At 40.7% G+C, this 12408-nt stretch overlaps 1 protein-coding gene across 3 annotated transcripts in view; it reads right to left on the bottom strand.

Moving 5' to 3' along the window:
* The window catches only part of RTN3 (reticulon 3), a 59594-nt gene continuing 47186 nt past the window's right edge, over window positions 1–12408 (bottom strand). For all 3 annotated transcript variants that reach the window (XM_043452282.1, XM_043452283.1, XM_043452284.1), the window contains 6 exons: window positions 7114–7321; window positions 5093–5231; window positions 4451–4520; window positions 3941–3987; window positions 3283–3341; window positions 1–2226 (listed from right to left, as the gene is read on the bottom strand). In XM_043452282.1, coding sequence (XP_043308217.1) covers window positions 2181–2226; window positions 3283–3341; window positions 3941–3987; window positions 4451–4520; window positions 5093–5231; window positions 7114–7321 — 569 coding nt within the window. In that variant the 3' untranslated portion in view covers window positions 1–2180. The remainder of the gene's footprint in view (window positions 2227–3282; window positions 3342–3940; window positions 3988–4450; window positions 4521–5092; window positions 5232–7113; window positions 7322–12408) is intronic.

The following is a 12408-nucleotide window of genomic DNA, read 5'->3' as shown; positions in this document are numbered from 1 at the left end:
TCACTGTTCTTTTTTTTTTCTTTTTTATTAATACCACATCAATTTGCAGTTTTACAGGAACCAAGATTCAAGCTCCTTAGGTGCTACTGTACTTTTATGTTGCACGCACATTACACGCACACAGTTTCATTAGTAATTTTTCACCTATAGATTTTTCTTAAAAAAACAAAACAAAATTCCTGTGTGGCACAAAGATCTGTCCAATCAATCTGAACACCGCAGTGACGAAACAAAAGCTAGGTGTGGAGGCTTCAAGCGCAGGGAAAGGTCCTTTGGAGGGGAAGCCCAAAAAGACAGTCAGTGCACTGACTTCTTGGGAGGGCAAGAAACGGAGATGGAGAGTGCATTTCCCACCATGACATGAAGTGAGTTAAAACATTTCAAAAGGAAAGGGGGCTAAGAAAAGAAGAGTGGAGTAAGGCAAGGTACCTTTTACCCATCTAAATTCCTAAGTAATTTCCTCAACAAAGTAGAAAGAAAAGGTCCTTCCACTACCTTCTACAGAGCTGCACTGCTTTGGGGCCATCAAAGATTATAGCCCTTACTTTAAAGTCATCAGTGCATATTCCGTCTGGATTATCACAACTGTGAGTTACAACCTGAAGGAATTCACAGATGGATGTTCTTTCAAGTTTACTGAATTTTCATGTTGGAAGGGGAGGAAGACGTAAGTCTCAAGTGGGAATCAAAGATTCTCCAATGCCCTCCATCTGGTATCAACGTGAACTGTTCTGTTGTCTTTTAATTGTGCATGGAGCCCGCCAACACAATCTGGCCCTGCCTGGTCACCCTTACCTAAAGCTCCTTGGAAAACACTCTCAAAAAGAGGACCCTACGCCATGGTACAGGTGCTAAGACATCTTTAGTGCCTGAAAATGGAAGGAACCCTCAAACAACACACGCCCAATAAGCTAGCCTCTACATTAAAACTCCACCTGAACCACAAAATGCACCTCCCTACACTCATCTGTGGTGTCTTAACCACAGATAGTCTCCTCTCAAGCCGGCTCAGCTTTGGTCCTCAGGGTAAAATGAAGAGCACAGGTTAAAGATGGAGTGTGTCGGGAAAAGAGAAAAAGGGCTTTGTGTTTCTGTAGTTCACCTCTTGAGAATGTTTCCCCACCACGGACTGAGACAGGATTACAGTAACTCAATAATGGAGAGGCCCACATGCAGATTAAATTTTTTTTTCTCTAACAAGGTTACAGCAGTGTACAGCAGTTACAGACATTTATTTTATAATAAGAAAAGTACAACCATATTTATTAAACTTGAGGGTAGGAAAGAGGGAGGAAAGCACATTCAGGAATAAGCGCTCAAACTACAGCTCAGAACTGGTGTCCAGAAGAAATGACACAGACACCACCGTCCCACATGTGGAGCCTTTCCTTCCTAAGGAGGCGCAGGAGTCACAGCAGTGCTCCTGTGTGCTCCTCCTCCATCCGACCTTCCATCTCCATTCTTGGTTATCAGATGGTACTCTGGGAATCAGGAATCATCACTATCAACTATAAGTTATTCACAGAGTTGAAAGTTATATCATTAAATGAAGAAGAAGATTAGGAGTAGCTGCTCACGTTGTGGGGCACGAAGATGGGGTCAGAGGACTGCAAAACAAAACGAAACAACAACAAAAAAGAAAACAAAAAAAGGGAAGGAATCCCATTCTTGTCCCCAGATAATTTCTTCATAAGTTAATCATTATTTCTTAACTTAAAAATAAGGGCAAAACTATGATGGGAAGCTACAGAAGACTGACTAGTCCTTGAAATTTGGATAAAAGAACCCAAGACATGGGTTTCTATTTTTCATTTTCTCCTTTACCTCCAATTTCCCCTCCTTTCAAGTTACAGGTAAAAAAGCTCCACTGTCATGAAGGTACTGATTTATCCTATTAATTTGGTTCTTTCTTTATTCTTTTGGGTTTTCTAAGATACCAGTTCTTTTTTAAGTCCAGAATACTAATCCAGATATTTCTAAGATACCGTTCTTTTTTAAGTCCAACAATTCTTGTGCTTGATACTGAGGGTAGAGGGAAAGGAGGGGAGAAAACACCAAATTAAAAAGCTTGGAATGCAGGCTCAAGCTGACACTGAGCGTGGTCCTTCATAGCACAAGTGACAACGTTATAACTATTAAATGGGGTTTTAGTAACTGTTGCGTTTCTGGTTTCCATGTACTTATTCTGCCTTTTTTTTTGCGATTCCAGGGAGTTTTGCTTGGATCCTATTGGGAAAAGGAAAGAAAAAAAGAGTGAAGATATAGACATTAGTTCCAGATTTTTGTTTTAACACTGATCCTAGAAGACAACTCTTGGACTTACTAGTGTCATGTGAACAACACTCCCATTTTCACTGGGCTTCCTCTAGATGAAAAGAGGCAGGGGCTGAGGTTGGCCTGGGATGAGCTGAAGAGTACCCCCAAGATCCACCCCCTCCCTCCTCTTTTGCTGCCCAAACCTCCTGGCTCCCTCCACTGGGGATGCCGGAGAATGAGGTATATGCAAGCACACTGCCTGCTGCCTGTGCTCTGTAGGAATAAGCAACAACCATATACAAATCTGTGTGAACTGCCCTTGCTGGGCTTTAGCTCCAATATCTACCTAAGAAAGCGAAAAATCAGGTAAAGATCCAGGCATTAAGTCTGGGCTGTCTGAATATAGACAAGGTTTCCTCATATCAAAGCTAGAAAAAGCACTGAAATCTGGGGTGTGAAAGGTGGGGGGCAGGCACAAAGAGAATTTAACTGCTGTGATGCTTTGTTTCTTAAAAGAGTATCTGAAGAAAATATGGAAAAATATTAACTTAGAAAGTTCCTTGATATAGGGAGTCATAAAAATTCTACCAATATTTTATTATTTGATTTAAATATGAAACTGATTAAAACAGAAGGATTTGTAGTCTTAGAAAAGAGGTAGTTTTGAGCTTTAGTATATTTATTTACTATAACTTTTATTTCTGAAAAGGGAAGGAAGGGTTCGGCTTAATATTGATATTTGTGAAACTAAATGGCGAGTAGACAACCACAAACATTTAAAAACCAGTTCAAAAAGGCAGAGTGGTCCTAACTCTGTTGATCCTTTTCAGTTTAAGATACAAAGAATGCTTTACAAAGGAACAGATGAAATAATTTCTAGTAAAATGAAACCATTAACCAAGCCTTTCCTTTTCCCCAGGATAAAAATTACTTTCTTTGGCATTACCATTTTACATAGGAGACTAAAAATAGTTGGGGGAAAAAAAGCTCATGTCATGATGAAATGAGGAACCTAAGCATACTCACTTTTCAACAATCGACTTGGTCTGATTGCGGGCGATGCCAACATAGTGATCAATCTGGGTCTTTAAAGAAGAAAAGTCATTCAGTTGTGGCAACACACAGATTAACAATTTTCCTGAAGGTACGATTCTTTAGTCTCGGTTAACCATCATTTTCTCAATACCAGAAACTGTGTGTCTCATCTATATTCAGTAAACACAAATATGTTCTGACTTCTGGTGAGACTAATTCATTTAATACCAAAAAGCCATGAATCAAGTCAGATGATGGATGACAATCTATCAAAAATAACTTCATAGCATCCAGTACACTCAATATAAGCCACTCTACAATGCAGACATCTGTTCACACTGATGGATTCAGTTACCAGTTTCTCATAGGCACTTGACTTACAAAATTAGACTGTAAAAATGACTAGAAAAAGATTGCTGTCAACTTTCAATGCCTAAAAAATGAACTAGGGACTTCCCTGGTGGTCAAGTGGCTAAGACTCTGTGCTCCCACTGCAGGGGGGCCCTGGTTCAATTCGTGTTCAGGGAACTAGATCCCACATGCTGCAAGTAAAGATCTGATGTAGCCAAATAAACAAACAAATAAAAAAAGAACTAAAATTAGTCATACATTAACTGGCATTTATGATTCAACACAGATAAATGCTTACCTTGTACTTCTCATAGACAATTGGAACACTGAAAACGAGCAGTTCAGCTGTAAGACAGAATCATGAGACACGGCAAGTGTAAATGTGAGACAGCCACAAAGTCGCAATAACAGGGATATTTTTCCTCATGAAATACAGGGAAACACAGAACTTCATCAATATGAGAAATCCTGGCCAGAGCTCTCAATTAAGGACAGTTAGATACAGGCAGGTATACAGGCTTCCCTTTTGTACCACAAATAATTTCCAAGTTATGAAGATCCTCATGTTTAAACTAAATCTAGACAACTCTCCTTTATTATTTCTGGTTGTCTGGATGTTTCTTTATAGGTGGGACCGTTTAATAAACCTGTGCCCACAAACACAGGTTCCTCCAATATCCAGTCAAGGTCTTTATGGATGTTGAAGGCTGCGCCAGTGTGAAAGGACTGGAGCCGTGCTGAGCTCTCTCTGCTCTTATTCTCACCAATTACTTCATAGAGCCTGAAGACATTTTCCTTGCCACCTTACCAAGAATCAGAAGGGTGATCCCATTGAAAACGGCACCAACATAGGTCATCAGCCACATGAAGACAGCAAGCTGTGAAGGCCAACATCAGAGGGTTAAGCAGGAATAATCATAATGCAAAATTCAGGTTGGGCTGTGCTTAGTCACTCAGTTGTGTCTGACTCTTTGCGACCCCGTGGACTGTAGCCCACCAGGCTCCTCTCTCCAGGCAAGAATGCTGGAGTGGGTTGCCATGCCCTCCTCCAGGGGATCTTACAAAATTCAGGTTTTTGATGTTATTCTTTTTTGGCTAAGTCCTCATAAATTTAGTGATGTATGCCGCTAATAATTTCAAGATGAAGGTTATCTCATTTCTATTATACATTTGAGGGTGCATAAGAGAATTCAGTGGCTCTCTCAGGCACCCAAACAGATGGTAACTGCATTTCTATCAATTACATACGTTATCCTTATTCTGATGTTAGTTCTCCTGGTGCAGAAAGTACCTTCTTTACTAACCCCTACTTCCATTTTTATAGATTGATTGAGATAAGCATACATTTTGCTTTTGTCTGATAAAACCTTATTTACTGCCTTCCTCTGAATTATAACTCAGTCCCTGGTTTTCCTCAGCCTTACCACCAAAAGCTGTAGAGGCAACTAACCTTCAAGGAGTCAACTAGATCTTCCACCAGAAAGAGACGAATGATGAGTTTCAGGGCCCTGTTGATGTGCACCATGGCAGCGTTCACGTAATTATGGAAAGCTTCTGAGGACAGAGTGATGTCGACATCCAGGTAGGCTCTTCCAGAAGAAGAAACAACAGTCACACATTTGACATGGCAGGAGACGATCTCTTTCTGTTAGCACAGAAGTTCTTCAGAGGGTCAAATCCCCTGAAGGGTGTGTGAAATCTGCAGAGGCAGTTTTTGCTAACATGGGGTGGGGGGGACATGACTGTCATTTGGCAGGTGGAGGCAAAGCTGCCCTATGTCCGCAGCGTGGGACAGTCATGTACAATAAACAACTGCCCGATGTCCTGCAGAGCTTCTACTGTCTCATAGGATAGTCATGAAGGTGAACCTATCTATAGTTATCAAGAGCCCAGAACATATAAAAACAAAGTATTTTCCCCACAATTTTAACATATCCCGAATTGTCTAAAACTGTATTTTGTTTATGCCGAAACCTTAAGATTTTTTTTTGCCATTTTGGAAAATCACATCTGTAAGGGAGATTATAAATGTACATGCAAGTATCTGATCTAAAGTATCTTTAGTTTTTTTTTGTGTAGTTATTTCTAAGAAATTAAAATATTGACTGAACTGCTTATTGTTTTACTGTCAATGATTTTCTATTTTATCACTCCTTATAATTATGATCAAAAAATTATTTACTGGTAATATTATCTATGAATTTCATTTCAAAATGATAAAGGAGGCATTATAAAATATTTCTTAAAAAAACACAAAGACCTGGGTTATGTTCCCAAGATGCATTATAGAACTGAGATGTAACCACCTGCTCATAACCTGTTCATTCACTCAGCACTTACTGAGTGCCCATGAGTACCAGACCCTCTGCTAGGCGTAGGGATATCAGAAAAATAAAACTGCCTCTGCCTCAAACAGCCTATAGTCTTGCGGGAAAAATCAGAAGAATAACAGACATGTTTTTCTTTCCTGTTTATTAAGGAAATATTTACTATCAAACACAAAAGTTATAAAAACTAGATGCTGTAATTAATACAACCCAGCAAAACACCTTTTATAATCTATAACAGCGTCATGCTAACGGAGGAAAAAAAAAAACAAAAAACAAAAAACTTCTACATTGCAGCTTGTGGCAAAACAGTAAAATTTATCCACTCAATCAATCAACAACTATTGATCTGTTAAAACCAATTTGCAAGTAACTTTTTAAATGCCACATATAGCTTCAATTATTCCTTCTATTTTCACCAGGAGAAAACACAGGGACCAAAGCTGCAGTCAAACACCTATTCTGTCATAGTTCTGAGAGATCACAGAAATATTTCTTTTTCCATGAGAAGGGGTTTTAAAAATGTGCCATTTGGAAATAATAAAATACTGCCATTTGTTGATGTTTAAATTTTTATGGGCCAAGACTTTTAAGAGGAAAGGAGTGAGGAAAACATTTGTTAAAGTCATAGCACAGTTGGAAAAAGTAGCAACTGGATTCTACAAATGCATGACCTACTGACTTGATCACGACTTGCCGCTGCTATTAAGGTAACTAAAGGAGAGATAGGAAGGAAATCAGTAATAAAACCAAGACTATACACACCGAGTTCTGAAATTGCCAAGAATGCATCCTCAACAACAATATTCCAAGGCTGTTTTAAGTATTAACTATGTGGGACTTAAACATGTACCTGGGACCCCATTTAACTGAGTGCTGTCCAGGTGCTCTGCTTTCTCTGCAGGATGACCCTGCCCAGGAATGCAGACAGTCCTTTTAGGGGAGCCTCTATAGTTTGTCAAAAAGTTCCTGGCTCCTAACGTGGTCACTTCATAAAGCAGTCTCCAGCTGATGCTCCATGCCCCTGATCAGCTGCATCGGGCCCTGTGATTCCTGACTTCTCGTCAGGTTTGATCTGGATCTGAGCAGCCTCTGCAAACCCTTCCCCAAGTTGCACAGCATCACTTATGACACTTGAACTCACTTGAACGGATGGCCTTCTTCTGATTTCTGTACAGCTTGGATGACAGACTTGTAGACCCTGAAGCTGATGGTGACCGACAGGAGAGCCAGGATGAGGTAAGAAACCACACTGATGACGCTGAAAGCTGCCAGGGACAGCAGCGTGATCAGCGTGGTGCCAAAGACAAAGCCAGTCTTCTTCACATCACGCCAGAAAACCAAGTCGTGCACTGCCAACAGAAAAGGAGCTTACGTTAGACGGCCTCGCACGCGTCACGAGGCCAGGACGGTTCGCTCTGTGCTCTGCACACCCGACAAGCCTTACACTAGCATGCAGTTACAGGTGCACCCCTCCGTAAGACAGTGAATAAAAGTCAAGGAGAACCAAATTACATCAGGGATGATTCACACTGCCAGAGGTTTTACTGGTTTCTGGATAGGTTTACAGAAACTTAGTTTTTAGTCATGGCTATTCAAGTACAATGGAATAAAGTGTCATTTACTTTGAATGCTTCAGTAAAGCAACTGTGGGAAAAGCTTGAAAACTGTTGACTAAATTAAGCAAACCAGGTTTATAAATTATCAACAGTTGGGTCAACAGACTATAAAACCAAAGGTAACTTGACATGTGGGCCTTAGGAAGCCTCACTATGAACAAAGCTAGTGGAGGTGATGGAATTCCAGCTGAGCTATTTCAAATCCTTTCAAAGATGGATGCTGTTGAAATGCTGCACTCAGTATGCCAGCAAATTTGGAAAACTCAGCAATGGACACAGGGCTGGAAAAGGTCAGTTTTCATTCCAATCCCAAAGAATGTTCAAACTACTGCACAAGTGCACTCATCTCACATGCTAGCAAAGTAATGCTCAAAATTCCCCAAGCTAGGCTTCAACAGTACGTGAACCGAGAACTTCCAGATGTTCAAGCTGGATTTAGAAAAGGCAGAGGAACCAGAGATCAAATTGCCAACATCCATCGGATCATAGGAAAATCAAGAGAATTCCAGAAAAGCATCTATTTCTGCTTCACTGACTGTGCTAAAGTCTTTAACTGTGTGGATCACCACAAACTGTGGAAAATTCTTAAAGAGATGGGAATACCAGACCCCCTACCTGCCTCCTGAGAAACCTGTATGCAGGTCAAGAAGCAACAGTTAGAACCAGACAGGGAACAATGGACTGGTTCCAAATTGAGAAAGGAGTACATCAAGGCTGTATACTGTCACCTTGCTTATTTAACTTATAGGCAGAGTATCTCACGCAAAACGCTGGGCTGGATGAAGCACAAGCTGGAATCAAGATTGCAATGAGAAATGTCAATAACCTCAGATATGCAGATACCACCACCCTTATGGCAGAAAGCGAAGAGGAACTCAAGAGCCTCTTGATGAAGGTTAAAGAGGAGAGTGAAAAAGTGGGCTGAAAACTCAATGTTAAAAAAACTAAGATCACGGCATCCGGTCTCATCACTTCATGGCAAATAGATGGAGAAACAATGGAAACAGTGACAGACTATTTTCTTGGGCTTCAAAATCACTGCAGATGGTGACTGCAGCCATGAAATTAAAAGACACTTGCTCCTTGGAAGAAAAGCTATGACAAACCTAGATAGTGTATTAAAAAGCAGAGACATATTGCTGACAAAGGTCCGTCTAGTCAAAGCTATCGTTTTTCCAGTAGTCATGTATGGATCTGAAAACTGGACCATAAAGAAGGCTGAACACTGAAGAATTGATGCTTTGGAACTGTGGTGTTGGAGAAGACTCTTGAGAGTCCCTTGGACTGCAAGGAGTTCAAACCAGTCCATCCTAAAGGAAATCAATCCTAAATATTCATTGGAAAGACTGAAGCTGAAGCGAGAAGGAAATGGACTAGCATGGGGCAAGAGTACAGGCAGAGAGACTCCCTAGGCGCAAAGGTTATATGGCAGTTTTTTTGTTTGAATTTTTTAAGTCTGAAATATTTGAAAGAAAGAAAAGCATAGAGGATAAGGCTGGGGCCTAGACAGAAAAAGACCTTGATGCATCAGAGAAGGGAAAAGACATAAATATGCTAGCCTAAATGCAAATCTACCTTGGTGCAAATTAGAAAAAGCCTCCCTTTCTCATGAAAACTGTGACAAGAAATAGTCAAACCTACAATGATAACCACTGTCAAAGCTACAGTGGGCTTGTGATGAAAATGGACTGGGATGGGGCAAGAGTACAGGCAGAGAGACTCCCTAGGAGGCTAACACAGGGGTTCAAGTCAGAGATGATGGGTGTTTAGATTAGGTCAGGATGGAGCGGAGTAGACACACAGACTGTATTTTGCAGGCAGGACAGTCAGAACTTGATGATGAACTATGTGGGAGGTGACAGAGGGAAATAAATATGGACGAGACGTCGTTCTGGGGCCTGAGCAAATGGATGGATGCAGTGTCCTTTACTGAGATGAGAAAAAGCAGAGTAGAGAGCATCGCAGTTCTGGATGGATGTCTAGAGATGTACACAGAGAAGGTGGTCAGATCTACCAGTATGGAGCACACGGGACAAGTCTGAGCTGGAGATGCACATATGCAAACCACCAGCGCACAAATAATATTAAAAGTCATGAAAATGGATAAGGTTACCTAGTTTATAGGGAAGAAGGCCCAGTCTTAATTCTGAGGTGCTCCAATATTTAGTAGCTGAGAAGAAGTAGAGGAGCTGGAGAAAGGATACAGAGGAAATAACCAAGGAAGTGGGGATAACTGGGAGAGTAGGAGTCACAGAAGCTGAGAAACGAGTGGTTTGTGGAGAAGGCTGTTGAAACTGGCTAACTGTGCTGAGGCTGAAAAAGGGAAAAAGTTACCTTGGACTTAGCAATATGGAGATCGTTGGTGTCTGATCAGAGCGGTTCAGTGAATAGCTGGAGGGGGTTGAAGAGGAATTACTGGTGAGACATGGAGGCAGTATGAAAGAAAATGCTTAAGAAGTGTGGGTATGAGGGGAGTAGAACATCTGGAGCCAAGGGTTTTCAATGATGGGAAACACTAAAGCATGCTTTCATGTTTTTTTTTTTTTTTTTGCTTGCATGTTTTATAAGCGTGCTTATGAAGCTTGCTGTAGTCACAAACAAGGAGAGACAGAAGACAGGGAGCAGAAGCAGTGAAGTCCTGGAGGAAGAGGGGATGGAGCAGAGCCCAGGCGGAGGGGGCTGACCTTGACGAGGATGAAGAGAGACAGGCCCATTCACAGATCTGAAGAATGGAAGAGGGATTCCCTTCTGGATATTTCTGTTTTCTCAACAAAAGGGAGATGAGGTAATCAGCTGGAACTGGGGGCAGGGGGGTGACAATGGCTTATCGAGTGAGGAAAAGATATGAAATGGTTGTTTCAGAAAACTGAAAGTGGAAATTCCCTGGAGGTCCAGTGTTTAAGACCCGCACTCTAACTGCTTCCATAGAGGGCACAGGATTGACCCCTGCCTGGGGAACTAAGATCCCACATGCCATGCAGCATGGCAGAAAAAAGAAAATCAAAAGTGTCTTAAAACTGTTAAAAGAAAAAACAGGAGTCAATCTTTGTGATCCTGGATTCGGCAATGGTTTCTCAGATACAATACCAAAAGCACAAATCACACACACACACACACACACACACACAGAAAAAACAGGAGTCAATCCTTGTGATCCTGGATTCGGCAATGGTTTCTCAGATACAATACCAAAAGCACAAATCTCTCTCTCTCTCTCTCTTTCTCTCTCACACACACACACACACACACACACACAATAAATTGGGCTTCTCTGGTGGCTCAGACGGTAATGGTTATTTCTGCAATGCGGGAGACCCGAGTTTGATTCCTGGGTCGGAAAATCCCCTGGAGAAGGGAATGGCAATCCACTCCAGTACACCAAAAGAAAAAAAAAAAAGAACAAAAAGATAAATTGGACTATATTAAAATTAAAAACCTTTGTGTTATAAACAGTACCAAGAAAATGACAAGAAAACTCATAGAATAAGAGGACATATTTTCAAATTATTTATCTAATAGGGTTAATTGTGTCCAAAATATACATAGGAAGAAATTATAACTCAAAAAAAGAACAGCTTAAATGAAAAAAAGAAACAAAAAATGAGAAAGGATCCAAACAGACATTTCTCCAAAGATATACAAATGGCCAATAAGTATATAAAAAGAGGCTTAACATCATTACTCATTAGTGAAATGTAAATCAAAACCACGATGAGCCCACTAAATTGGCTATAATAAAAAATATAATAACAAATATTGGCAAGGATGCAGAGAAACCTCATGCATTCCCAGTGGGAATGAAAAACGGTGCAACTGCTTTGGAAGACAATTTGGCAGTTCCTCAGAAAGTTAAACATACAATTATTATATGACCCAGGAATTCCTCTTTTTTTTTTTTTTAGGAATTCCACTCTTAAGCAAATGTGCAAGAGAAATAAAAACATACAACACAAAAATGTATGTACACCAGTGTTCACAGAAGCATTATTCATAACATGGAAAACATAGAAACAATCTAAACATCCATCAACTGATGAATGGACAAATAAAATGAGCATATCCATACAATGCAATTATTATTTGGCCATAAAAAGGAATGAAGTTCCAACACTACATATTATAAATAAAATGTGAAAACATTATGCCAACTGTAACACATCAACTACAAAATCCCACATATTGTATGATTATGTTTATATAAAACATCTGCAACTCTGTAGAGAGGGAAAGTAAATGAGTGGTGGTTTACGGCTGTGGTGATGAAGTTATGACCAACCTAGACAGCATATTAAAAAGCAGAGACATTACTTTGCCAACAAAGGTCCGTCTAGTCAAAGATATGGTTTTTCCAGTAGTCATGTATGGATGTGAGAGTTGGACTATAAAGAAAGCTGAGCGCCAAGGAATTGATGCTTTTGAACTGTGGTGTTGGAGAAGACTCTGGAGAGTCCCTTGGACTGCAAGGAGATCCAACCAGTCCATCCTAAAGGAGATCAGTCCTGAACATTCATTGGAAGGACGGATGCTGAAGCTGAAACTCCAGTATTTTGGCCACCTGATGTGAAAAGCTGGCTCATTTGAAAAGATCCTGACGCTGGGAAAGACTGAAGGCGGGAGGAGAAGGGGATGACAGAGGATGAGATGGTTAGATGCCATCACTGACTCAATGGACATGAGTTTGAGTAAACTCAGGGAGTTGGTGATGGACAGGGAGGCCTGGTGTGCTGCAGTCCATGGGGTCGCAAAGAGTTGGACACGATTGAACTGAACTGAACTGGTGCTGATTAGAAATGGGAGATGACTGCTAATGGGTATGGGGT

Source organism: Cervus canadensis, chromosome 29, assembly GCF_019320065.1.
Source record: "Cervus canadensis isolate Bull #8, Minnesota chromosome 29, ASM1932006v1, whole genome shotgun sequence".
Classification (NCBI taxonomy): Eukaryota; Metazoa; Chordata; class Mammalia; order Artiodactyla; family Cervidae; genus Cervus; species Cervus canadensis.
This window is presented reverse-complemented; position numbering and strand designations above follow the sequence as displayed.